Raw genomic sequence first — 27,871 nt, 5'->3', positions numbered from 1 at the left:
CTGAACTGCCACAGGACTCAACACCTTGGTGATCCGGTATGGGCCAATGAACCTGGGAGCCAATTTACGTGAGGCTACCCAGAGAGGCAGGTCCTTGGTAGACAGCCATACTCTTTGACCACTAACATAGCAGGGAGCGGGAGTCCGATGACGGTCAGCCGCTGCTTTGGTCCGTCTACTAGCCTGGGCCAAGGCTTCCTTGGCTCTACTCCAGGTACGTCGACACCTTTGGACAAAAGCCAAGGCAGACGGGACCGCAGCATCGGGTTCCTGTGCGGGGAAAAGAGGTGGTTGATAACCAACAGAGCACTGAAATGATGACATACCTGTGGAGGAGACTGGTAGAGTATTATGAGCATACTCTACCCAGGACAGTTGCTGACACCAGGAGCTCGGATTCTGGGATGCCAGGCAGCGGAGAGTGCGTTCCAGATCCTGGTTTGCCCGCTCAGACTGCCCATTGGTCTGAGGATGAAATCCCGATGACAGACTCGTAGAGGCCCCGATCTGTCGACAGAATTCCTTCCAGAACCGGGAGACAAACTGGGGACCCCTATCAGAAACAACGTTGACTGGAAGGCCATGAATCCGGAAAACGTGGTCCACCACCGCCTGAGCAGTCTCCTTGACTGAGGGCAATTTGGGAAGAGGAATGAAGTGGGCCGCCTTGGAAAATCGATCCACCACTGTAAGGGTGACAGTGTTCCCCTTCGATACTGGTAACCCAGTAACAAAATCAAGGGCAAGGTGTGACCAGGGGCGGGAAGGGATGGGAAGGGGGTGGAGCAGACCAGTGGGAGGCGAGTTAAACCTCTTGTTCTGGGCGCAAACTGCGCAGGCAAACACAAACTGCCTGACATCCCTGGCCATGGATGGCCACCAGAATCGCTGCCGGATGGCTGCCAGCGATCTCCGAACTCCTGGATGACAGACTAACTTGGATGAGTGACCCCACTGGATGAACTGTGAACGCAGAGCAGAAGGGACAAATAATTTGCCCGCTGGAACTCTCTGAGGAGGTTGGCACTCTCGTAAGGCCTCCAGGACCCGACTCTCAAGAGAGGGAGGCCACCACCACACCCCTGGGCAGGATGGTGTCCTTTGAAACCACCCTCTCTCTGGGGCCTCAAACAGGCGAGAGAGAGAGTCGGGTTTAACGTTCTTGGACCCAGGCCTGTACGAGAGTATGAAATTGAACCGGCTGAAGAAGAGAGACCAGCGGGCTTGTCTTGCATTGAGCCTTTTGGCAGAATTTATGTATTCAAGGTTTCTGTGGTCTGTCCAGACCACAAAAGGCTGCTCTGCGCCCTCCAGCCAATGGCGCCACTCACCCAAAGCGAGCCTGACTGCCAACAACTCCCGATTGCCTATGTCATAGTTTCGTTCCGTGGGGGTCAAACGGTGGGAGAAGAAAGCACAGGGGTGTACTTTCCCATCCTGAAGAGATCGTTGTGATAGGACTGCGCCTACTCCGACCTCAGAAGCATCAACCTCGACTATAAACTGCTGTTTAGGATCTGGAATAGATAAGACAGGAGCAGAGATAAAACGGGACTTGAGTTTATCAAAGGCCTCCTGAGCCTTATCCCCCCACCTAAACAGTACCTTGGAGGAGGTCAGTGCTGTTAGGGGTGCAGCAATCTGGCCAAAGTTCCTGATGAAACGCCGATAAAAGTTGGCGAATCCCAGGAACCGCTGCAGTGCCTTGCGAGAGTCTGGATTTGGCCACTCGGCAACAGCCCTTACCTTTGCAGGATCGGCACTGATCTCACCCGCCGAAATCAAAAACCCCAGGAACGAAACTGACTGGGTGTGGAAGACGCACTTCTCCGCCTTAACAAACAGTTGTTTTTCTAAGAGTCGTTGCAGCACCTGGCGAACATGCTGAGTGTGTGCCTGCAGAGAGGGAGAGAATATTAGGATATCATCCAGGTACACGAAGACAAACTGGTTTACCATGTCTCTCAACACGTGATTGACCAGGGCCTGGAAGACAGCCGGGGCGTTGGTCAGACCAAAAGGAAGGACCCGATATTCAAAGTGTCCCGTGGGTGTGTTGAAGGCTGACTTCCACTCATCCCCCTCCCGAATGCGAACCAGATGATAAGCATTACGGAGGTCCAACTTGGTGAAAACTTGGGCTCCCTGTAAGAGTTCAAAGGCTGAGGACATAAGAGGTAAGGGGTACCTGTTCTTAATGGTGATGTCATTCAGCCCTCGATAGTCAATACAGGGACGGAGGGAGCCGTCCTTCTTCTTGACGAAGAAGAACCCAGCTCCCGCTGGGGATGAGGAGGGGCGGATGAGGCCGGCTTTAAGGGATTCATTAATATACTTGTCCATGGCCTCTCTTTCAGGACGGGACAGAGAATACAAACGTCCCTTAGCCGGAGAAGTGCCTGGGAAGAGCTCAATGGCACAGTCGTAGGGTCGATGCGGAGGCAAGGAGGTGGCCCGGGACTTGCTGAAGACCAGGTGCAGGTCGTGGTACTCCGCCGGAACCCCGGTCAGATCCACCGACTCCACCTGTAACACAGAAGACACAGAAACAGGAAACGGGGCAGGACCAAGACAAGACTTAAGACATGATTGACTCCAAGACAAGACAGAATCTCCAGACCAATCCACGTGAGGACCATGCTTTACCAACCAAGGATGCCCTAAAATTATAGGTGCATTGGGTGAGTCTAAAAGATACAGCGTGATGACCTCACGGTGATTGCCGGATACAATAAGACTTACACTAGGGGTAGTGTGAGAAACAGTGGCAATAAGAGTACCATCAAGGGAATGGGCAGAAACAGATTCAGCGAGAGGGATGGTCGGGATTTCCCCACTGGGCGGCCACAGAGCGGTCCATGAAATTCCCCTCTGCCCCAGAGTCAATGAGAGCAGAACAGGAACCAGAAATGCCGTCATACTGGACCACAACAGGGAGGATGGTGCGAGATGAGGGGGAAGAGAAAGGAATAGCGCCCACCAGGATCCCTCTTTTCACTGATGAGCTTTGGCTTTTACTGGGCACTTCGCTGCAAAATGCCCCGGCTTGCCACAGTATAGGCACAGACCCTGAGCCAGGCGCTGCTGTTTCTCATGAGACGTGAGATGGAGACGTCCCACTTGCATGGGTTCATGATCCGATGGAGGTACCATGGTGGAAAGGGACCCGGGGTCCTCTCTTCTGGTTGAAGAGCGCAGAAGCCTTCGATGGTCTCGACGGCGAAGACGGCCCTCTATGCGAAGCGCCAGGTTTGTGAGGGTGTCAAAATCTTGAGGTAGGTCGTGGGTCGCCAGTTCATCCTGGATGTCCTCATCCAGTCCAGCCCGGAACATGGCATGACAGGCTCCCTCGTTCCAATCACATGAGGCCGCCAACTTCTTGAGCTTTATAGCGTACTGAGTGACAGACTGACCTTCCTGACGAAGACGAGCTAATTGATCTGCCGCCTCCTGGCCCCTGGCAGATCGGTCAAAGAGTCTGATCATTTCATGACGGAGACTACTAAAAGAGGAAACGCATGGTGCTCTGGCCTCCCAGACAGACGTTCCCCAGTCGCAAGCTCTGCCCGTGAGAAGGGTAAGTACGAAGGCCACTTTAGTCTCCTCCAAGGCATAGGTGCGTGGCTGGAGTGTGAAGACCACCGAGCACCGGGACAGGAATGCCCGGCATGAAGTAGGATCCCCATCATAGGTAGGTGGATTGTTGCAGCGTGGTTCAGGGGCCTGATGGGACGCCTGGGCCCCCTGCAGGGTCTCGAACTGAAGCTCGTGTAGACGGGCCGTGAGATCAGCCACCTGATTGGTGAGATACTCCACTTCTCTGGAGGTGCTGGTGAGTCTTGACTCGTGCTGACCCAATAAAGCTCCTTGCTGAGTTAAAGCCGACCTGACAGAATCTTGGCCTGCTGTGTCCATCGTTGGTCAGATCGTACTGTCAGAGGTCTGAGTGAGAGAGAAGATGGTTCAGACACAGATGCAGGTCTCAGCAAAGTTTATTGAAGCCCTCACACTCAAGGGGCAAAAAACTAGCCAACAAAACAATCTTCAAAAAAGGAAACTAAAAATTCCTCCGTAATGGAGTTGGCAAAAAAGCCCAAAGTTCACAAAAAACTCAAAACTGAGAAATAAAGTCTCCAAAAACGATTAAATAAAACTACTCCGGAGAGGTTAGATGAACAGTCTTCAAGAGGGTGCAATACCCTGATACCCGACAGGGGGCGATGAATCCGGCCGCCGCTGACTGGGACAGAATGGCCACGAGGAAGACTGAGGCTTGGAAGCCGGCGAGAGAGTGTTGAGGGCCGGCAGGATAGAGACGGTGAGTCAGATGGGCGGCAAAGCAAAAACAGACGGGAACAGGCTTGAAGGCAGATGGAGAAAAAACACTTTAGGAAAAATCAACAGGATGACATCAGACACGACAAAACTCACAGGATATACAAGGAACAGGACTAGACCAGGAGATCGCCAGACATGCCTGAAGGGGAAAAACTACGATCTGACACAGAACTACGATCAACGGAGGGATAAATAGGGGGAGAAATCAAGGAAACCAGGTGAGTGAAATTAGTTTGATAGACTAATGGAAAGTAATAGAGCAGATGGGTGCGGAAGCGAGAGGTAAACAAAGCAGGGTATGAGTGATCAAAACAATACGAGTGAAAGGGAAAGAGTAACACAAAGATCGAACCGGTGATCAGACCGAGATTGTGACATCTTTATAATTAATTACCTCTGAATTATTTATTCATATTTTATATTTTTATATTTATATCTGTTGTGTCCTGGTGAAGTTTAGACATGCTCTGCTGTATGTTCAGTTTGCAGTTTCTTCTAAACATATAAAAGTCTCACGACACTCTTAATATTATCTAAACCAGTGGTCCACAACTGCGGACCGGTCAACGTGAATCCACTGTGTACTCATATGGAACTATATTAGCACATTGCTCCAACATTACAATGCTATTATAACATCAGGAAGTAATAACTTTATTAACATATTGCTCCAACAATATAACATATTATAACATCAGTAACGCTAAATCAATGGGAGCCCTGAGCTTGTTTCTTTACAACGAGATGGTCCATAGAAGGAAGATTGCTGGAAAGAGTGCGTGCACGTCTAGAACGTGCTGAAGTGAGACGTCTGCTTTAGCCAATCAGAACAGTCAGACGCATTCACATCCGCGCGGTTTATGAGAATAAAAGCCTTTGAATATTTTTCCAGACACATTTAGCTGCTAGAAATTAGTCACATAACGTTTATATGTTCACTTTAATGCCAACCGTATAAATAATTATCGATAAGATGCTTATAATAAGCCGTTGTTTGTTTACCTTTAAGCTTTGCATGTGCTTGTGAAACAGCCCGTGGGCGCCAGCACACACACATACAGTATCATGTACATCTCGACATGCGAAAGTGTTTCTCAAACTCCTTTAACAGCAAAGACTGGTGATCGTGCACCAGCTTGGTGAGTGAGGGTGCAGGCTCAGTCTCACACAAAATCTGCGCTAATGTTTGAAACACGTCCGATATGCCTCTGTTCACGCGCTGTCCCCACAAATCCAGTTTAAATGCAGCTTCTTTATCTGCCAACTTAAAGATAATTCATTCTTGTTCAGCCCGGTACTGATTGATCCACGCACCAGCACCCGCCTGGGGGTTGGGGACCACTGATCTAAACCATTACAATAATATGAAGACACACTATAAGCATGTATTCAGCAGTTTACTGTAAGAGACCTGGTGAACTGATGTATTTACTACACATGCATCTGAAAATAACCCTGATTACTCCTTCACATGAAGCAATATATTGACTGAAGATCTTCTGTCAGAAAGGCTGTGTGTGAAGGAGAGTCAGCGCACATGATTATTGATCAGGTGTTTCTCAGCTGACAGAATAAAAGTCCCCTAATGCTCCATCAGTGTGAATGTGACTGTCAGGCTGGTGAAAGAGACATTAAGAGTGGGTTTGTGTTTGTTTTAGTTTATTTACATCATCGTCCACAATATAATATACAAATGAAGATCAGGTCATGTTCTGTTGCTCTTTATACAGTAAAGTTTGATCTACAAGCTAAAGTTGGTGACTGTCAGGGCTGTAGTACTCGAGTCCAGACTCAAGACGTTTCTTTCTATAGTCTAGGACTCGCTAATATTTAGACATGAACTTGGTCCAGCAATAGCCATTGGTTGAGTGTATTTGTCTGGAAAACAGGAAACATCACTGGTAAATCCACTGTGAGTCTATAATGGGTACTGACACTCTCGTGTGATACGCTTGTCTGCGGCTGGGTTTTATTGCTCCTCCTCCATATAAGTGCCCTGTTCAAGTGTGCATTAGTCACTGTCACCCAGACACATGTGGGACACCGCTCTATTTCTCAAGACTCCTGGCTGACAGACATCTAGAAAAAAAAAAGTCTGGACACCTGATTAGGGCTGGGCGATGTGGATTTGATTAGATCAGGTTAGATTAGATTAGATAATCCACATTATTGGGGAAAGATAATCTAGTGAAGTGATCAAGTAAATGTCGGCCCAGTCTGTAAGTGTAAATGGTCTAGTAATAACACGACACTTCCCTTTAGATTGTAGATGAATGCATATGCTAAAGCTTTATTTCATGTGTCAGTCGCTCCATCTCACCCACAGGAACAGGCTGACAGACATCTAGAATGACTTTAACACACAAATAAAGCAAACAAAGCTCCAGACATGTGAAGGAGAGATCGGGCCTTTTGCTCATGAGTATAATCTGAGGTTTAGACCCCCTCACACGCTTTAGAGAGGAATGTGTGAGTAAAAGAGAAAGCGGATGGCCAATCATGAGCTGCGGCCTCAACACATTAAACACATATTAATCTGAGCACTGGCTAGACAGTATCTATAGGCTGTATCATATTTGCTTGTCCACAGTTTTAGTAGTTAATAAATGCGTCTTGATGATGCTGTGATGTAGGGCTGGACGAGAGTGTGACGCTGCATTGAGTTTGTGCTGGGCATCCTCCAAGATAGGCAGCTCAGCACCTATCTGTTGCTCTGTCCCGCCTGGGTGTTTCAGAGGAGTTCAGCAGCGTTTCTTTTCCTCTTCAGAGATCGTGTGTGTGTGTGTGTGTGTGTGTGTGTGTGCAGGCTGGCAGTGGTGTGGGATCATGTCTCATGACAGATGTGAGGGGAGAGACGAGATTATCAGATATGAAGATATCTTTAAAGGCGATTATTAATAAATATTGTCTGACATCACCCAGCTCTACACCTGATGTTTTGCAGTCATACAACCGGCTGTAATCCTGCATCTAGGTGTCGATCATCTACACAACACACTTATAATGTTTTAAAACATATAAATATATAAATATAAAACATAAAAATCAGGATGTGTGTGTTCATCACTGCTGTTGACATGAGCAGAAACAGCAGTCAGCATCTTCACAACACAAAGAGATGTGTGATTGTCCAACTGTGTGATGTGGACTATTGCTGTGTTTGTAGATTGTCTGGCTGTATGGTGACAGAGGAAGGCTGTGGTTTTCTGTCTTCAGTTCTGACTTCAAACCCCTCACACCTGAGAGAGCTGGATCTGAGCTACAATCATCCAGGAGATTCAGGAGTCAAGCTGCTCTCTGAACAACTGGAGGATCCAAACTACACACTGGACAAACTCAAGTATGTGGAGCATCACTGGCCTTGTGCTTTTACACTGAATGTCTTTAAAAAGACACTAGAAAGCTCTTTTGTGATCAGCTTCAGTTTTCTGTGAGGGTTATGGGGTGAGGACAGACAGAAGATACAGCTTGTAGAGTATTCCAGTCATGTCTATGAAGAGCAAATCATTGAGTGTGAAATGAATCTCCTCTGTAAATGTTGGAGTGTATTGGCTCAGTTACAGTGACATTAAGCGGGACACACTGTACAGTTTCAGCATTTGAGCTGAGCAGAGAAACTTCTTCCTCCATTTCTGCTGAAGAATCCTACAATATCAGGTCAGGAATAGGGTTGGGGATTGAAGATGGATTCAGATTCTGGAATCAGACACTTGGATTAATGTTCAGACTCTTGTTCTAAAATCAACATCTGGATTCCTCTTCTCTGTGCACACATGTGTATTTTTCACTTGCTAATCTGTCAGGAACTTGGGCGCTGGCGAGCAGCTTTAATAATCTGAACATAGTTTAGAGATGGACTGCAACATGTGCTCAAAGGCTGCATGTGCTGAAGAACGAAGGCAAAGCTAAGTGTGATCACTGTAATAAATGAATGTTGCAGCAGGGTGTCTCCATCAACATGAGCAGTATCTGCGCTCGCTTCACCAACAGCAGAGGAAAAGAACGCACTGTGTTACATTCATTGTGCATCCCGGCTCAACCAACAAGTGTTGTGTGTTTTAGTTTAAGAGTTTGGAGCGTGTAGCTGAGCAGCTCAGTGCTAGCTTTAGCTTATTAGCTGAGGGGGAAACTAAACAGCTCATTCTCTCCATCTGTGTGTGTTTACAGTCTGGATCATGGAGGAGAGAAGAGGATTACAGCAGGACTGCACAAATGTAGGACTACACACACACACGCATGCGCAAGCACACGCACAAGCACACACACAAGCACACACACACGCACACTCACACAAACACTCTCACACACAGGCATGCACGCACGCACACACACTCTCTCTCTCTCACACACACAGAGGCACGCATGTATGCATGCACACACACACACGCATGCACGCACACATGCACACAAACACCCACACACACACACACATACACGCAAGCATGCACACTCACACACACACGCAAGCATGCACACACACACACACGCGCGCACTCACACAGACATACTCTCACACACACACACAAACATACTCTCACACACACACACACACGCGCACACACACACACGCACACACATACACATGCACTCACACAAAACACACACACACACACACACACACGCTCTCTCTCTCCGTCACACACACACACACACACACACACAGAGCTGTGGTTATAAATGTGTGTGTTTTTGTGTTCAGATGTCTGTTTCCTCACTCTGGATCCAAACACAGCACACACTCAACTCATTCTGTCTGAGGAGAACAGAGAGGTGTCCCGAATGGGAGAGAATCAGCCGTATCCTGATCATCCAGACAGATTTGATGTCTGGTCTCAGGTGTTGTGCAGAGAGAGTGTGTGTGGACGCTGTTACTGGGAGATTGACTGGAGTGGAGATGGTGGTGTGTTTATATCAGTGTCATATAAGAGCATCAGGAGGAAGGGAGTAGGTGTTAAGTGTGCGTTTGGATATAATGCTCAGTCCTGGAGTTTGATCTGTGATTCCTCTAGTTTCATATTCAGTCACAATAACACACACACTGATCTACCAGTGAAGCCGCTCAGCAGTAGAATAGGAGTGCTTGTGGATCACAGTGCAGGAACTCTGATCTTCTACAACATCTATAGAGACACAATGAGCCTCATCCACTCATTTCAGACCACATTCACTGAGCCACTCTGCCCTGGGTTTAGGCCTAGTTCTGGAACATCAGTGAAACTGAGCTGAAGACTGACGAGAGACTTACCCAGAATCCTCTGCAGGAGCAGTCAGCAGCAGTGTGCTTGTGTGTGTGCACATGTGTGTGTGTTTGCGCGTGAGAGAGAGAGAGAGAGAGTGTGTGTGTGTGTGTGTCAGTCTTCATCAGTGTCATCATTGATGTTTATGAAGTGTCCTCCAGGATGCTGCTGTGTTCAGATCAGCTCATTCTTGTCTACAGATTGATCTTCTTCATTGTTTCTCTGTTGCTTGAGCACAAATAATAAAAGTCAATGTCAAATCCACTGCTGATATTAGAATGTGATGATGAACATGGAAATGTCTGAATCCTGTCTGAATCTTTGTCAAATCTTGAATCAACTGTAGAGAAATCTAGCAGCTCAATGAATAAAGGAGAAATGAAGTGTGACGTTTGTTTCTGCTCTTCTTTTTCTTCATGATTTGACTTGAACTGAACAATAAAAACACATTTATTCCAGTATTGATGTGTTCATGTTAGTTGATGACAATAAAGTTGTTCTCTGTTCTTGTTGACTCTCAGCATTAACTGATGTTCACAAGCACAACTGTGGATTAATAATGCTTCAGTAAATGTCTGATCACTCTCATTCATTACGAGTCAGTAACTAGGATTCATAAATGCTCATATATTTTTATTTTAATCACATATATATATATTAATTTATCCATTTTCCTTCTGCTTATTCCCCTTATTTATCAGGGGTAGCCAAAGTGGAATGAACTGCCAACTATTCCAGCACATGTTTTACACAGCAGATGCCTTTCCAGGTGCAACCTAGTACTGGGAAACACTCACACATAGACCTTCAGGTAAATTTAAGTGAAGCTGAAGTCAAAACTATAATAAAGATACAGACAGAGAGTTTAAGGCAGGAACACTGGGATATAAATGACTCAGGAAGACATCTGTATACAATGCAATGGTGAATCTGTGAAGGAAGAGAAATGGGGAATAATCAGAGGGAGGAAATGGTCATAACCGATCTATGGATCCAAACTACACACTGGACAACACTGAATGGCTACACACACACAAAGCTATTTTTCTGAAATGCAGTTTTCTGTCAGGGTTATGGGGCTAAGATATGCAGAATATACAGCTTGTGGAGTATTACAGGCATTTTGTCTATGGAGAGTGTGTGAACCTGCAGAGAGCTAGCCAGTAGCTATCGCTGCAGCTCTCACATGGTCATGCACTGATGCTAAGCTAAGCATTTAGCCCTGAATAAGTCTGTAGTTTTTATTCATAATGGGTTTACAGAGGTCTTTAAATTTAATCTTTAATAAACCACATAAGGGAAATGATTAATAACAGTATAAAACTATCTACATACACTCTTAACAATTACATCAGAAATCACACTTCAATAATTGAATTATTTTGAGCTCAGTCTATTTAATACATATTTCATTTTAATAACATTTCTATAATAAAAACATTTTAAAAACAGCAAATGTACATGAATTAAATTTTATTAATCAGTTTTTCATTAAATTAGATTAAAGTTTTGTTGTGCTCTTTGTGTAGTAAACTGTTAAGTAATCATTACATTTATACATGTTTATATATGTTTAATTAAATTTAATGGGAATCTGTGTGTTTACAGTCTGGATCATGGAGGAGAGAAGAGGATTAAAGCAGGACCAGACAAATGTATGTACACACAGACACACACAGTTATAGTGAGTGTTGTTGTGTTATAAATGCACTCAACTCATTCTGTCTGAGGAGAACAGAGAAGTAAAGTGTGTGTGGGTTTGATTGACTGGAGTGGAGATCATCTGTGTATATCAGTGTCATATAAGAGCATCAAGAGGTCATGAGACTTGGTTTGGATATAATGCTCAGTCTTGGAGTTTGTTTTGGTCGTCTTCCAGTTTTTTATTCATTCAGAATGATACAGAGACTCGTCTCCCTGTACAGCCACTAAGCAGGAGAATAGGAGTGTTTGTGGATCACAGTGCAGGAACTCTGATCTTCTACAACATCAGTGAAGACACAGTGAGCCTCATCCACTCAGTCCAGACCACATTCACTGAGCCGCTCTGCCCTGGGTTTACTGTTTATCGCGAATCATCAGTCAAACTGCTGAAGACTGAGAGACAGAAGAGAGATTTACCCATAACCCTCCGCAGGATCAGTCAGTAACAGTGAGATTTTCTGTGGACTCTTCTGTGTATGTGTGTGAGAGAGAGTGTATGTGTTCATATATAAAAGATATTTAAAAAAAAAATCTGAATACTGTGTGAATCTTTGAAATACATAATCAACACCTTACAATTCTGAAATCAACTTCAGAGCATTAGTAAATGTATGACAATTATCACACAGTCAACCCCCCACCAGTCTCCTTGGTGGACAGGAGTTTGGCTAAAGGAATAAAATGGGTTGCCTTGTAGAACCCACCATCGTCAAAACAAAGTTAGTACCTCTCGATTGAGGTAAGCCAGAGACAAAACCAGGAGTCTGTGACCAGGGGCGAGAGGATATGGGAAAGGATTGTAACAGACAACTGGGCAGCTGATTAGAAGTTTTATTCTGGGCACATACTGCACAAGCCAACACAAACTGCTTGATGTCCTGGGTCATAGATGGCCACCAAAATCACTATTGAATAGTAGCCAGCGACATACAGACTCCAAGGTGACAGGCTACTTTGAACTCATGACCCTACTGAAGGACTTCTGGTCTTAACCTAACTGGCAAAAAGAAGCAACTACAGGAACCGCTCCAGAGCTTTCCATGAGTTGGGGATTTGCCGCTCGGCTACGGCCCTTACATTAATGTGATCAGCCCTGATGCCCTTCGTTGAGACTATATGCCCCAGGATCAAAACAGATTTGTTGTGGAACATATACTTATCTCCCTTGACATAAAGCTGGTTCTGCAGCAGCCACCACAGCACCTGCCAGACATGCTGAGCGTTTACCTGTTTGGAAGGGGCAGAGATGAGGATATCATCAAGGTACAAAAAGACAAATCTATTTACCATGTCCCTCAGCACATTGTTGACCAGTGGCTGAAAGACAGCTGGGGCATTAGTAAACCTGAAAGGTAAAACCTGGTATTCAATGTTTCGTGTGGGTATGTTGAATGCTGTCGTCCACTCATCCCCCTCATTTTTCCAGATTAAGGCATTGCAGAGGTTAAGTTTTGTGAAGATCTTGGGTCCCTGCAATAACACAAAGGCAGAAGATATCAAAAACACAGGGTACCTGTTCTTAACAATGAAGTAATTGAGACCTCTGTACAAGGACACAGAGAGCCACTTTATATCAAAGAAGAACCCAGTCCCAGCTGTAGAGGAAAAGGGGCGAATGAAGTCAGCTTCTATAGACTCTTGAATGTACTTGTCCATGTCCTCTCTATCAGGAATAGAAAGGAAATACCACCAACCTCTGGGCATAGAAGAGCCTTGGACTTTGGCACAATCATATGGTTGGTGGGGAGGCAAGAACATGGCCTGGGACTTGCTGAAGACCTGGCACAGATCATGGTACTCCGACAGGACTACAGAGAGATCTAAAGCTTCTAAAGATCTAAAGGACACGAGACAGCACCCTGACACATAGCAAAACAAGACTGACTCCAAGATAACACAGCCTGTTATCTATATGTTATATATTATCTATATAACAGATACCTGACTAGTGACCTCACGGTGATTGCCAGAGATAATTAAATTTGCAGATGGAGTGGAATGGTGATGGAGGTGATGGTAAGATTAATTAGGAAGCAGACACTGATAGGGGAAGAAAGAGAGAATGCAGGAATGCCACAGGACAGTGGTACTGTTCATAAAGTTGCCCCTGCTTCAGAGTAAATCAGGCCACAAACAAGAATGGATGACATCTCTGAGCTGGAGTGAGGCTATCAGCGAGGTACAATGTGTGGGGGTATCAGAACAAGGAAAGGTGCCCACCAGGATCCCCTGGACTACTGGTGAGTTGGGCTTTTAAAGGAGATCCCACAGTACAGACACAAGCCCCTAGCCAGAAAACAGCCTAGATGCTGTTTCTCCTGGGTAGTTAGTTGCAGTTGTCCATGCAGCATCAGTTCCTGGTCAGAATTTGGTGGTGGAGTGTGGAGAAAACTTGAGACACCCTCATCAGACTTCCAGGAAGGGCAAGTTGCTTGCTGAAGTTGACTGCGATGAAGGCGACCCTCAACCCAAAATCAACCAGGGCATCAAAAAAGTTATGGGCAGGCCCTGCCTTTAAAGGGGGTGATCGTGAATGCCACTCTGGATTCCTCAGTGATGTAAGGATGAGGCTGGAGAGCAAAAACAAGGAAACAATGGCAGAGGAAGGACTAACAGGAGCTGGGATCCTCAACATAGGCTAGTGGGCTGTTTGTATGAGGCTCAGGTTCAGGGTGGAGAGGAATGGCTGCCTGCCTGACGTCTCTAACATTAGGCTGACGCTGCTGGACTTGAACGTTGAGTTCAGTTACAGGTTGTTTAGAGAGATCAGCAGGAGGAGAAACTAAAACAAACTAGGACATTTGGAGTCTAGATAAATGACAAGACACAAGAAAACAATACAACTCTTAAGAGTTCTTTTTTGGTTTTGATTTTTGAGTATATGTTGGGTTGTAAATGAGCAGATGTTATTAATGCATACCTGCCAACATTTCTGTTTTTCCTGGGAGTCTCTCGTATTTGAGAACCGTCTCCCGGAAAACTCCTGGAATTTCAGGAGTTTTGATGTGAAATTTTTATTTGTTTAGAATTGGTTTAAAATCTGTCATTTAAATACATTTCGACATGCATTTTCAAATAACTTCTATAATGTAGAGATCAAAACAGTTTTCAATTTTAGACGTAATCCCAAACTCTTATAAAAAGTCCCTAATATTTTCAGCACGTAAACTGACAATGTATATTTCAACACACATTTCAACAATGATTAAACTCCTGTGACTTCCTCTGACAACAACATATTTAGTCATTTTTAACTGTTTTTTTTTTTGTGTAGTGATAATAAATGCTTTATCTTAACAATGGTTTTTTACTCTTCTGCTGATAGTTTGTCAAAGCCCTGGTTGTGGCATACATCTCATTAAATTATGACACTATTGGAAACTTGATTTCAGTAATTCAATTAAAAGGTGAAACTGGTATATTGGATTGATTTATCACAGAGACTGATTTATTTCAAGTGTTTATTTTTTTCCATTCTGATGATGCTTACAGCTAATGAAACCCCACAATTCAGAATCTCAAAACATTTTACTATATGATGGCCAATTACTTTTTTTAAAGGGATTTTCACACAGAAATGTTAGACTGCTAAACATTATGAATATGCTTGGTCTGGGCTGTTTTTGCCTGAATTACTCCATCAGTGTTTACAATACTCCACAGATCCTTTATGAGTTTTCTGGCCAATCCAGTACAGGGATATCATGGTTCTTAAAGCAGGTATTAGCACATTTGGTGGTGAGGGCAAATGTCAAGTCCTACTGGACTGTCAAATCAGCATCTCCATGAATCTGTCAGCAGAGGGAGCCATGAAGTCAATAGTATCTGACTGCAGACTAGCATATGCACCTGACACACCCAGTCTCAGACACAATGCACTCAATGGAGCTGGTGACGTCAATGTGAGGGGTATGGATGCTCCCCAAACCACCACTGACTGTGAAAACTGAACACTGGACCATACAAAACTTTCATTCTGTTCCCGTACTTTCTACTCCCAGACCTTGATTTCAAAATAAATGCCAAATTATACTTTCATTTTATGAGGACTTTGGCCTATTGGTCCTTTTTGTCTTTAGCCCATATAAGACACCTCTAACACGGTCTCATGTTTTCCTCTATTGTAAGTAACACCTGGCGAATCTAGTGTTGAGCTCAGAGTGCATACTATTAATAATTCACTATATGGACACTGAAGGTTTATTCTCACTACATTATGTTGTACTAGCTGGAGCTTCCTAAAATGGCACTAGCATATTACATCTGACAGTAGTCAAGCTCTGAGGAAAAACAAGAGTATCCTATTATATAATATCATAGTATCTATACCAATAACACCCCTCAGATTCTTTCTGCTGTATTCTCAACATGCCATTTGACCATGACAATATTTAAACCTTTCCTCATAGTTGTCCTGAAGCCACAGATAAACATTCATTCTTGTCTGAAGGCAAATTTGAAAATCTTTATTGAATTCTCATAGTAGGAGAAAAAAATAATGTAGAATTCAATGGTAAAAGGTGTCGAGCTTTCTTCTAATTAAGGTCTTTTGTGTTTAGCAGAAGAAAGACAAACCGGTTTGGAACTCAAGAAGGGTGAGTATATTATGACTTTTTTCACTTTGGGCTGAGCTATCTTTTTCAGTATTGTTCAGAGACCTCTCGGATTTCATTTCAAATAAAAATTGTTATCTTCTTGAAAACTTGTGCTCAGAGAAACTGCTCAAATATTGTCTGTTCTAGTGGCGTGTTCTCCCAAGGACACGCCTACAGTCGGGAGAATCCCATGAATATTAATGTCAACACCACTCGGTGGAACCAATAACATTTCAGGATATACCTGTAGGAGCGCACAGGTGTGTTTTAGTGAACTGAAGAGTCAAAGAGCTCAAATTCTGTTCCTGCTGCACAAGAGCGTCTGTACTTCAGCATGTAAGTTTAATACTTATACCATTACGCTTGTTAGTGTTTGGTAAAGACCATCCTGTAAACAGGAAAAAAAATCCAAAATGCTGATGTTCTTTAAACAAACTGGATTTAACCCATAACTGTGTAATGATATCTCAGTATATTGTCATCTCCAGGTGATGGTCAGCGGCTGATTGTTTCCCTTAAAGCTCTGCTAATGTCTGCATTGGTGTTTTAGCTGCAGTATAGCAGAGGAGCGAGTAAAGGACTCTCTCTCAGAGAAACACAGGTATTGACTCTGTTTTTACACCATTATTTCTACACTTTCTCTGAAGAACAAAGACTAACAACAATGCACTTATTTGTGTTGCTATTGCCTGATCAAATGATGGACAAAGCTTCAGGAAATGTTTTAAGAGTGTTTCGATGTGCATGTGATGCTTTTAATGCGCACACCTCTTCATATGACATAATCACGCCACCGCTAACCCGACCCCTCACAGTGACGTCACTACCTCCACTGAGTGCAGTCTCAGCTTGCTCATGCAAGGCTGTATCCAGATACTATTGAATGTGTTGAGATCAATGTAGGTTATAAACAGCTTGGTCTGGTGTCATATTTACCAGAGCTGAATATACTTAATGTGTCAAGTTATAAGTCCTGTACAACATCAGAATTAACCGTAGAACAGTTTCAGCAGACCTGATCAGACAGACCTTCAGTCAACTATTAGTTTGTGCTGAATTAAACTGAACAAACTCATATTTGGCTGATAAACTCTTAAAGGAGACTGAAGTTTGCCCATAGTTAATTTCTCTGGTGTGTTTGTGTGTTCAGTGTGAGATCAGGATCATGTGTGTCCAGCCCTCTGAAGAGTGACTGGTCTAAAGAGGATCCACCAGAGTTCAGTGAGGAAACACCATCACCTGCCCAAAGGTATTTTATGTTTTAAATGCACTTCAAAGTATGTTGAAATTGTTTTATGCTATTGGACAGCTAATGATTAAACTGATAGAATGTGAATTGTCAGGACTCCTGTTAGGTTGTAAGTACATTTAAGACTTGTTTCAGTTGTTGTGTATGGTTTGAGGACTTGTTTTCAGCTGTTTGTGTAAAGTTGTAGGACATTTAAACTTGCTTTCAGTTGTGTATAATACTAGAAGTGTTTAGCCACTGTTTCCTTGGTTACTATAAGAGCTTGTGTAGCGAACGCAGACGCGGTTTCGCGTCGTTCGCCTCAGTTTCGGCCCTTGTTTTGACTCGGGAGGCGTGTCCAAACGCCAGGTAACCACTATATAGTGAGCACGCTAGCATTAGTCGGCAGGAGAAGCACTTTAGCATCTAGACCAGCAGCCTGTAAGTACATTTAAGACTTGTTTCAGTTGTTGTGTATGGTTTGAGGACTTGTTTTCAGCTGTTTGTGTAAAGTTGTAGGACATTTAAACTTGCTTTCAGTTGTGTATAATACTAGAAGTGTTTAGCCACTGTTTCCTTGGTTACTATAAGAGCTTGTGTAGCGAACGCAGACGCGGTTTTGCGTCGTCCACCTCAGTTTCGGCCCTTGTTTTGACTCTCGAGGCGTGTCCAGCTGAATTCAATCAGCTAGTGCTTTGGGGTTATATAAACAACTAGTTAACCGCGGCAGCGGTCGCGGCAGCCTCGTGTGAAGACCGCCTCGTGTGAAGACCGACGAGTGTAAAGACCATCGACTCTACCTGCGCGACTCCACCGAGCAAAGACACCGACAAAGCACTTGAGTACTTTACTTTCTTTTTTTTAACTTTATCTTTTGTTGTCAGTGCACTTTTATTATGTGTTTTCTAATTCCTGTTGTTACTAACACTCGCAAAACACGGGAGGTACGCTGCAGGCGTAATCCTCACAACCTTCGTTCTATACATGTATCTACTATTTCACAACACTCTCTCTGTGGGCCTCTGGAATTGTCAATCAGCTGTTAACAAGGCAGATTTTATTACCTCCATAGCTACATATTCTGACTATAATCTCATGGCTCTAACTGAGACCTGGTTGAGGCCGGAGGACACTGCTACACATGCTACTCTTTCTGCTAATTTCTCTTTTTCCCACACTCCTCGTCAGACAGGGAGAGGGGGTGGGACTGGACTACTAATTTCCAAAGAATGGAAATTTACTCTGAGACCGTCCCTGCCAACAATCAGCTCCTTTGAATTCCATGCAGTCACCATTATCCACCCCTTCTACATAAATGTGGTTGTCATCTACCGCCCACCAGGTAAATTAGGTCACTTCTTAGATGAACTGGATGTTCTTCTCTCATCTTTTTCTAATTTTGACACTCCCTTGTTGGTGGTAGGTGACTTCAACATTTACGTTGACAAACCGCAAGCTGCAGACTTTCAGACTCTGCTTGCCTCTTTTGACCTAAAAAGAGCACCTACTTCTGCTACCCACGAATCAGGTAATCAGCTAGACCTTATTTACACACGACACTGCTTCACTGATCAAACAATAGTAACTCCACTACAAATATCAGATCATTTCCTTCTGTCTCTCAACATCCACATTACTCCTGAGCCGCCACACACTCCAACACTGGTTACCTTTCGCAGAAACCTACGATCTCTCTCACCCAATAGACTATCCACCATTGTTTCAGACTCTCTTCCTCCATCTCGTAAACTCACTGCACTTGATTCGAACAGTGCCACTAATACACTCTGCTCCACACTAGCATCATGTCTAGACCGATTATGTCCTCTTGCATCCAGGCCAGCCCCTGCCAGTCCTCCTGCACCCTGGCTCTCGGATGCTCTCCGTGAGCATCGCTCAAAACTTCGGGCTGCAGAGAGAATTTGGCGGAAAACTAAAAATCCTGCACAGCTCTTACCATACCAAACTCTTCTGTCCTCTTTCTCAGCTGAGGTTACTTCTGCAAAGCAGACATATTACCGTCTGAAAATCAACAATGCCACTAATCCTCGCCTACTTTTTAAAACATTTTCCTCCCTCCTCTATCCTCCTCCTCCACCCGCATCCTCCACACTTACTACTGATGACTTTGCTACATTCTTTTGCACCAAAACTGCAAAAATCAGTGCTCAATTTGCTGCACCTACAACAAACACGCAAGATACAACACCAACACCACACACACTAACCTCTTTTTCTCAGCTCTCTGAGTCTGAGGTGTCCAAACTCGTGCTATCTAGCCATGCAACCACCTGTCCACTCGATCCCATTCCCTCTCATCTCTTGCAAGCCATCTCTCCTGCAGTCATACCAACACTGACTCACATAATTAACACATCTCTTGACTCTGGTTTATTCCCCACTTCATTTAAGCAGGCTAGGGTAACCCCACTGCTAAAGAAACCCAACCTGGACCATACGCTACTTGAAAACTACAGACCAGTATCCCTGCTTCCATTCATGGCCAAGATTCTGGAGAAAGTAGTGTTCAATCAAGTTCTGGACTTTCTTACTCAAAACAATCTCATGGACAACAAGCAATCCGGCTTTAAGAAAGGCCACTCAACTGAGACTGCCCTGCTCTCTGTCGTGGAGGATCTCAGACTGGCTAAAGCAGACTCTAAATCATCAGTCCTCATTTTGCTGGATTTGTCAGCTGCTTTTGACACTGTCAACCACCAGATCCTGCTATCTACGCTCGAGTCACTGGGCGTTGCGGGCACTGTTATACAATGGTTCACATCTTACCTCTCTGACAGGTCATTCAGGGTGTCTTGGAGGGGAGAGGTGTCCAACCTCAAGCATCTAAACACTGGGGTACCTCAAGGCTCTGTTCTTGGGCCACTTCTCTTTTCCATCTACACATCATCTCTAGGACCAGTCATCCAGAGACATGGATTCTCCTACCACTGCTATGCTGATGATACCCAGCTATACCTCTCTTTTCATCCTTATGATCCCTCGGTTCCAGCTCGTATCTCAGCCTGCCTGTTGGATATTTCACACTGGGTGAAAGATCATCATCTTCAGCTGAACCTCGCAAAAACTGAAATGCTTGTAGTTTCTGCCAACTCGACTCTACACCATAACTTTTCAATCCAGATGGATGGGGCAACCATTACTGCATCCAAAATGGTGAAAAGCCTTGGAGTAACGATTGATGACCAACTAAACTTCTCTGACCACATTTCTAGAACTGCTCGATCGTGCAGATTCGCACTCTATAACATCAGAACGATCCGACCCCTCTTATCTGAACATGCAGCTCAACTCCTTGTTCAAGCTCTTGTTCTCTCCAAACTGGATTACTGCAACTCTCTACTAGCTGGGCTTCCAGCTAACTCTATCAAGCCTCTTCAACTGCTCCAGAATGCAGCAGCACGAGTTGTCTTCAATGAACCTAAACGAGCACATGTCACTCCGCTGCTAGTCCGTTTGCACTGGCTGCCAGTTGCTGCTCGCATCAAATTCAAAGCTCTGATGTTTGCCTACAAAGTGACCTCTGGCCTTGCTCCTTCTTATCTGCTCTCACTTCTGCAGATCTATGTGCCCTCCAGAAACTTGCGTTCTGTGAATGAACGTCGCCTCGTGGTTCCATCCCAAAGAGGGAAGAAATCACTTTCGCTCACGCTCACGCTCAATCTGCCCAGTTGGTGGAATGAACTCCCTAACTGCATCAGAACAGCAGAGTCACTCGCTACTTTCAAGAAACGACTAAAAACTCAACTATTTAGTCTCCACTTCACTTCCTAATCTGCAATTGCCTCTTTGAATATCACACTAACTGTACAAAAAAAAAAAATACTAATACTACTAATACTTCCCTTCTTAGACTTTACAGACCAGAAACTTGCCTATAGCACTTATTCATTGTTGCTCTTAGTTGTGTAAATTGCTTCCTTGTCCTTATTTGTAAGTCGCTTTGGATAAAAGCGTCTGCTAAATGACTAAATGTAAATGTAAATGGTTTTGTTTTGGCATTGTTTTGCCTCAAATACTGTGCTTTCTGACCCAGTATCGCCCCTTTGTATTCAGTTGATTCAGGGGTGTCTTGTGACATGCTCCTTTGTTCTGTTTCCTGCCTTGGTTCCCTCATTATCATGCACACCTATGTTGATTATTATTAGTGTGTATATATTTAGGTTTCTGTGTTTTCTCAGTCTAATTCCCTAACATTAACCCTCCACATTCATATAGCCAAGATCTACTTCCCGCAGGCCCAGAGTGATGGCTTCAGTCCCTGACTGCCTGCCAATCATGGCTTTAGTCACAAAACATGGCCCATGGCCATTGCCATCCTGGTTCCTTGCTCCACTGGTCCCAATCTGACTCCTTGCTCTGTAGGATCCTCTCATGATCCTTGCTCTGGCAATACAAGTCTAGATTCTAACTCTGTCTGCATTTCACAAGCTACCCAACCTTTTGGCCCCAGTCCAGCTCTTAGCCTTGTTGATGAGCCCTGTACCCAGCCACACACATCCCAGGCTTGCTTCCAGCCCAGTTTCCCCCCAGTCTGATGTATAATAATGTAATGTCAGAATTGTATAGTCTTTGCTTATGGTTTTCCTTTGTCGATTGCACTTGCCGAGGATTCCCTTTTGTGTGTGGTGACACAATGAAAATGTATAGTGAGAAGGATTATTTTACCTAAACTTCCTGCTTTGCTACTGTACGGACGTCTTTGCCTACTGCTCCGCTCTTTGTACTCTTGCTTTTATACCTTATACCCTAATTTTAACGAGCCTATCAGCACAGTGCTCAAAAACACGGCTTGAAGATCAGCATTTATTCTACAAACATTCTGGAATATAGCTTTACTAACAAGAGGGGAATTACCGTCTAAACAATCCTCCTGCTACCAGCTACCAGCTGCTTACATTCCGGAGACGGGAAAACACGGCTGTGAAAATGCCTCTGGATCGGATTTATTCAGATTCTCACTGCTGTACAAACTGCCACAAACTTCTACAAAGGATTGCAGTTCTTGAAACGAAGTTGCTTGCGATCCGACCAGAACTTCAGCTTCATTGTGGATCCTCTCAGCACACAGCTGGTGAGTCCCATAAATCTGTTCCTGCTACTGTTTTGAGCACAAAAAAACTGAATAAAACTGTTGAAAATGAGGATTGGCATAAACAAAGTGCGAGACCAAAGGGTACTCGCGGGGTCAGATCATACGCTGCAGCATTAGCGTCTTCTACCCCAAATACAGCTCGGACTCAAATACAGCTTCAGAACAGATATGAAGTTTTGAGTAATATGGGTGAAGAATCCCCAAATGCAATCAGACAGAGATTGCATGTTTTAGCAACTAATTCTGCATGGAACAGAGGATCAAGGCCGACTAGACAGCGGCATTCTGCTCTGATCACACCTGAGATAAGAACACTAGTAGTAGGAGATTCAATAATCAAGAATTTCAGAAGCAGATCTACAATGACATACTGCTTTCCTCATGCAACAGTTTCTGATGTAAATAAAGAACTTGAAGAAATTCTGAAAAAGCACAGTACTGCAAAACAGATTATCATCCATGTGGGGAAGAATGATATTCGGAAGGAACAGTCAGAACTGCTCAAGAAAGATTTCTGTGAGCTCTTGGAAACAGTTGAAAGATTGAAGGTTCAGCCGTTCATAAGTGGACCACTCCCTGCAAGAGGGACAAATATGTTTTCACAGCTTCTTGGTCTAAATGTATGGACTGAATTTCATTGACAACTTCAATGTCTTCTGGAACCAAAGACAACTGTTTACATCAGACAGCCTTCATCCAAACAAACTTGGTGCAAAGGTGCTAAAGGACAATATATTTTTCTCCCTCCATCATCCATCAGCTGTGTACGCCACTGAACTGAATTGCACTCACACACCTAGCAAATGTCCGGATGACCACAGGACCTCAAATCAGCTCCTGAGTGGACTTGTGGCTGACGAATCACCCAAGGACAGTGATAATGCTACGCTGCCAAAACACCCAATGTTGATAGAAACACTATCAGTTGCCCTCTGCTCAACACAGGCAGACTGTGACACATCAGAACAGCATCAAGTCTCGTCACTCAAAAATGATCCTCAGGAAAACATATTTCTGCAGACAGAATCTCCAGATGCACAGCCTCTGTCACCGGACACGTTCTCATTGTCACAATGTTCACCATTCTTGGAATTTTCAAAAAAGATGGAGGAACTGGTGTATGCTGGAACTAAACTTTCACACTCCATTGCCGCAAGCCCCCAGTTATCAACCAAAAAGCAGCCTGCTCCACAACCACCTATGAGCCCACCTGGAAGAGCCCTCCGATTTTTGCCACACCGCCAGGGCCCAAACAACAATGCCCCATATTCAGCTGGTGAACACAAGAGCTCTCACTGATGTGTGTCGGGGGCCTGCTTAGATAACAGTGTCTTTATCAAATGTTTTCAGAACAAGCAGGAACCTAGTGTGTCTGTAGCTTTCTCTAAGCAGATATGTGTTGTGTTAAGTGACAGAAAAGCAAAGACTTCTTTTGGCCGTAAAGCAAATAATTCAAATCTAGTGTCTATTTGAATTATTTATATACCAACCATAAGTCTAAACCCCACCTCATGATAAACTTTTGTGTATCGTAAAGGTCTACGCCGAACACAACCATTAACATTACCTATTTGGAAAGCCTTACATTGGAGCCCGGATAACTCAGTCGGTAGAGCATCAGACCTTTAATCAGGGTCCAGGGTTCAAGTCCCTGATTGGGCGTATAGGACTTTTCGTGGAGCCACAGCTTTTGCCGTTGAGCTATCGCTTGCTGAAATTTTCATCTAGATGCACAACATGTGTACTGGGCATGAGGACATGGCTGTACAGGCAGTGTTGTAGTCGTGGCCGAGTGGTTATGGCGATAGAATTGAAATCCATTGGGGTCTCCCTGCGCAGATTCGAATCCTGCCGACTACGTCCAGGCAGTGTGCAGACCTTAGTTTGCGACCTTCCATGATTGTTTGCAATTCCATTGTTTCTTGGGAAAAGGGATGTGCTAGAAGGGAAAAGCAAAACAGCAGCAGATGCCAGCTAGCTGCCCTGTGGGTTTTCCATTTTTAAAGACATATGACAGAGAATGAATGTGCAGCGGCTTTCCCGTAGCTCGCCGTGATCGTATAGTGGTTAGTACTCTGCGTTGTGGCCGCAGCAACCCCGGTTCGAATCCGGGTCACGGCAGGTTTTTCAAGGTGACATTGGCGTTGCACTCTGTGTCGCCATCCTTAATCTCCAGCCTCCTTTTAGTGCAGGCTGTGCTACTGGAACGTCCTGGGCTGCGTTTCCCGATAACGATTGATCTTAGCACTTAAGAGCGTTTTCTACGAGTCATTTTGCGAACGTTCGTTATTGTTTCACGTGCGTTTCCCAAAAATGCACTTAACACAATTGCACGTAGCCCAGCTTTAAGTGCAACTTAGGAGTCGCTATCCGTTTGTTAAGTGCTGAAATGTCACGCTATAGAATGGCTCGTTATTGTTGCACATGTTATAGCAATCCATATAATTCTTCTTCTACTTGTGTGAATGTATATTCAACTCGAATAACATAAAAAAAATATTTTTGAGCCAGTTTAAAAACATAAATTAACTGGAAATGTCGTACTGTAAAAACACTGTCTTGCTCCAATCTCGCATAAAACTAATTCTAACAGTCCTTGCCGGAAATGACATCAGCATCATTTTCGATATTTATATGAAACCTTAATTAAGTAGAATTATTTATCAATTTCTTTATCAAAAATTGCTTATCTCACATCAAAATAAATAAATAAGTAAATAAATAAATAAATAAATAAGCTCTTACATTTATTTTTGAAAAGTTTAGCCTAATTATTAATTATTATTATTTGTATATTGAATTGTGTAATGTGTAGAAAATATAAATGAATAGAGATATACGTACAAATAAAATGAATAATGACTTTGAAGAGAAGTAAATTGTAGGTGCAATTTGCCGGTTGTCCAGCAGGTGCCCTCATAACTCTGTCTCCTTACGATGCACTTAAGGCTTTACGATTACTCCAGAGCACTCGTAGATCCACGAAGAATTTCAAGTGCTACTTAAGTTACGATGCTTTTGGGAAACAGACCGTAATATTAAGATCAGTCGTACGATCATTTCTACGAACTTCTTAGGCTTACGATGCTTTTGGGAAACGCAGCCCTGAATGTTTCCTAAAGTGTGGAAGACTAGGGATTCGATATGAGCAACGGGACCTTTGATGCCAGCATGCTGTTTAGATAAGCATTGATCAAGTCACACTTCTAAGGCATAGAAGGAATCTTTTCAATTGTTAAGTCTCCATTCATTGCCATAACAACAGAGAGAACTTCTGCAGTTGCTTTTGATCCATTTAATGTCTCCTACATGACATGGAGTCCTATCTATTGTGTTGTACTGATGTCTACACCTACAACAACCATAAACCCAACCTCACAGTAATCTGTTGTGTTTTAGCAAAATCTACACCAACCATAAGCCTAAACCCCACCTCACGGTAAACTTTTGTGTACCGTAAAGGTCTACGCCGAACACAACCATTAACATTACCTATTTGGAAAGCCTTGCATTGGAGCCCGAATAACTCAGTCGGTAGAGCATCAGACCTTTAATCAGGGTCCAGGGTTCAAGTCACTGATTGGGCATATAGGACTTTTCGTGGAGCCACAGCTTTTGCCGTTGAGCTATCGCTTGCTGAAATTTTCATCTAGATGCACAACATGTGTACTGGGCATGAGGACATGGCTCTACAGGCAGTCTTGTAGTCGTGGCCGAGTGGTTAAGGCGATGGACTTGAAATCCATTGGGGTCTCCCTGCGCAAGTTCGAATCCTGCCGACTACGTCCAGGCAGTGCGCAGACCTTAGTTTGCGACCTTCCATGATTGTTTGCAATTCCATTGTTTCTTGGGAAAAGGGATGCCCTAGAAGGGAAAAGCAAAACAGCAGCAGATGCCAGCTAGCTGCCCTGTGGGTTTTCCATTTTTAAAGACATATGACAGAGAATGAATGTGCAGCGGCTATCCTGTAGCTCGCCGTGATCGTATAGTGGTTAGTACTCTGCGTTGTGGCCGCAGCAACCCCGGTTCGAATCCGGGTCACGGCAGGTTTTTCAAGGTGACATTGGCGTTGCACTCTGTGTCGCCATCCTTAATCTCCAGCCTCCTTTTAGTGCAGGCTGTGCTACTGGAACGTCCTGAATGTTTCCTAAAGTGTGGAAGACTAGGGATTCGATATGAGCAACGGGACCTTTGATGCCAGCATGCTGTTTAGATAAGCATTGATCAAGTCACACTTCTAAGGCATAGAAGGAATCTTTTCAATTGTTAAGTCTCCATTCATTGCCACAACAACAGAGAGAACTTCTGCAGTTGCTTTTGATCCATTTAATGTCTCCTACATGACATGGAGTCCTATCTATTGTGTTGTACTGATGTCTACACCTACAACAACCATAAACCCAACCTCACAGTAATCTGTTGTGTTTTAGCAAAATCTACACCAACCATAAGCCTAAACCCCACCTCACGGTAAACTTTTGTGTACCGTAAAGGTCTACGCCGAACACAACCATTAACATTACCTATTTGAAAAGCCTTGCATTGGAGCCCGAATAACTCAGTCAGTAGAGCATCAGACCTTTAATCAGGGTCCAGGGTTCAAGTCCCTGATTGGGCGTATAGGACTTTTCGTGGAGCCACAGCTTTTGCCGTTGAGCTATCGCTTGCTGAAATTTTCATCTAGATGCACAACATGTGTACTGGGCATGAGGACATGGCTGTACAGGCAGTGTTGTAGTCGTGGCCGAGTGGTTATGGCGATAGGCTTGAAATCCATTGGGGTCTCCCTGCGCAGATTTGAATCCTGCCGACTACGTCCAGGCAGTGTGCAGACCTTAGTTTGCGACCTTCCATGATTGTTTGCAATTCCATTGTTTCTTGGGAAAAAGGATGTGCTAGAAGGGAAAAGCAAAACAGCAGCAGATGCCAGCTAGCTGCCCTGTGGGTTTTCCATTTTTAAAGACATATGACAGAGAATGAATGTGCAGCGGCTTTCCCGTAGCTCGCCGTGATCGTATAGTGGTTAGTACTCTGCGTTGTGGCCGCAGCAACCCCGGTTCGAATCCGGGTCACGGCAGGTTTTTCAAGGTGACATTGGCGTTGCACTCTGTGTCGCCATCCTTAATCTCCAGCCTCCTTTTAGTGCAGGCTGTGCTACTGGAACGTCCTGAATGTTTCCTAAAGTGTGGAAGACTAGGGATTCGATATGAGCAACGGGACCTTTGATGCCAGCATGCTGTTTAGATAAGCATTGATCAAGTCACACTTCTAAGGCATAGAAGGAATCTTTTCAATTGTTAAGTCTCCATTCATTGCCACAACAACAGAGAGAACTTCTGCAGTTGCTTTTGATCCATTTAATGTCTCCTACATGACATGGAGTCCTATCTATTGTGTTGTACTGATGTCTACACCTACAACAAACATAAACCCAACCTCACAGTAATCTGTTGTGTTTTAGCAACATCTACACCAACCATAAGCCTAAACCCCACCTCATGATAAACTTTTGTGTACCGTAAAGGTCTACGCCGAACACAACCATTAACATTACCTATTTGGAAAGCCTTGCATTGGAGCCCGGATAACTCAGTCGGTAGAGCATCAGACCTTTAATCAGGGTCCAGGGTTCAAGTCCCTGATTGGGCGTATAGGA

At 44.2% G+C, this 27,871-nt stretch overlaps 2 protein-coding genes and 5 non-coding genes across 10 annotated transcripts in view; all 7 read left to right on the top strand.

Moving 5' to 3' along the window:
* LOC141381672 (stonustoxin subunit alpha-like) overlaps positions 1 to 9,962 on the top strand; it is a 40,687-nt gene extending 30,725 nt beyond the window's left edge. Inside the window, exons 4-6 of the mRNA XM_073947785.1 lie at positions 7,505 to 7,678; positions 8,506 to 8,552; positions 9,038 to 9,962. Of these exons, the coding sequence (XP_073803886.1) occupies positions 7,505 to 7,678; positions 8,506 to 8,552; positions 9,038 to 9,564 (748 nt within the window). The 3' untranslated portion in view covers positions 9,565 to 9,962. The remainder of the gene's footprint in view (positions 1 to 7,504; positions 7,679 to 8,505; positions 8,553 to 9,037) is intronic.
* A 314-nt stretch (positions 9,963 to 10,276) lies between these two features.
* LOC141381662 (uncharacterized) overlaps positions 10,277 to 27,871 on the top strand; it is a 53,033-nt gene continuing 35,438 nt past the window's right edge. The window contains exons 1-4 of one of the 4 annotated variants that reach the window (XR_012402218.1): positions 10,277 to 10,386; positions 11,184 to 11,230; positions 16,363 to 16,475; positions 17,025 to 17,123. Coding sequence is in view for 2 of the 4 variants with exons in the window: in XM_073947656.1 (XP_073803757.1) it covers positions 18,087 to 20,894 (2,808 nt within the window). In the remaining 2 variants the exon portion in view is untranslated. Of the gene's footprint in view, positions 10,387 to 11,183; positions 11,231 to 13,695; positions 16,211 to 16,362; positions 16,476 to 17,024; positions 21,102 to 27,871 lie in introns of those variants that run through there. The other 3 variants (XM_073947658.1, XM_073947656.1, XM_073947655.1) reach the window with 3 other exon arrangements.
* trnas-uga (transfer RNA serine (anticodon UGA)) lies at positions 23,994 to 24,075 on the top strand. The gene has a single exon. It is a non-coding gene; the product is annotated as a tRNA-Ser (tRNA).
* On the top strand, positions 24,265 to 24,336 carry trnah-gug (transfer RNA histidin (anticodon GUG)). The gene has a single exon. It is a non-coding gene; the product is annotated as a tRNA-His (tRNA).
* On the top strand, positions 25,919 to 26,000 carry trnas-uga (transfer RNA serine (anticodon UGA)). Its single transcript has one exon. It is a non-coding gene; the product is annotated as a tRNA-Ser (tRNA).
* On the top strand, positions 26,190 to 26,261 carry trnah-gug (transfer RNA histidin (anticodon GUG)). Its single transcript has one exon. It is a non-coding gene; the product is annotated as a tRNA-His (tRNA).
* Positions 27,221 to 27,292, top strand: trnah-gug (transfer RNA histidin (anticodon GUG)). The gene has a single exon. It is a non-coding gene; the product is annotated as a tRNA-His (tRNA).

The sequence above is a fragment of the Danio rerio genome, chromosome 4 (assembly GCF_049306965.1).
Source record: "Danio rerio strain Tuebingen ecotype United States chromosome 4, GRCz12tu, whole genome shotgun sequence".
Classification (NCBI taxonomy): Eukaryota; Metazoa; Chordata; class Actinopteri; order Cypriniformes; family Danionidae; genus Danio; species Danio rerio.
The sequence above is the reverse complement of the archived record's forward strand: the minus strand, read 5'-3'. Positions and strand labels throughout refer to the sequence as shown.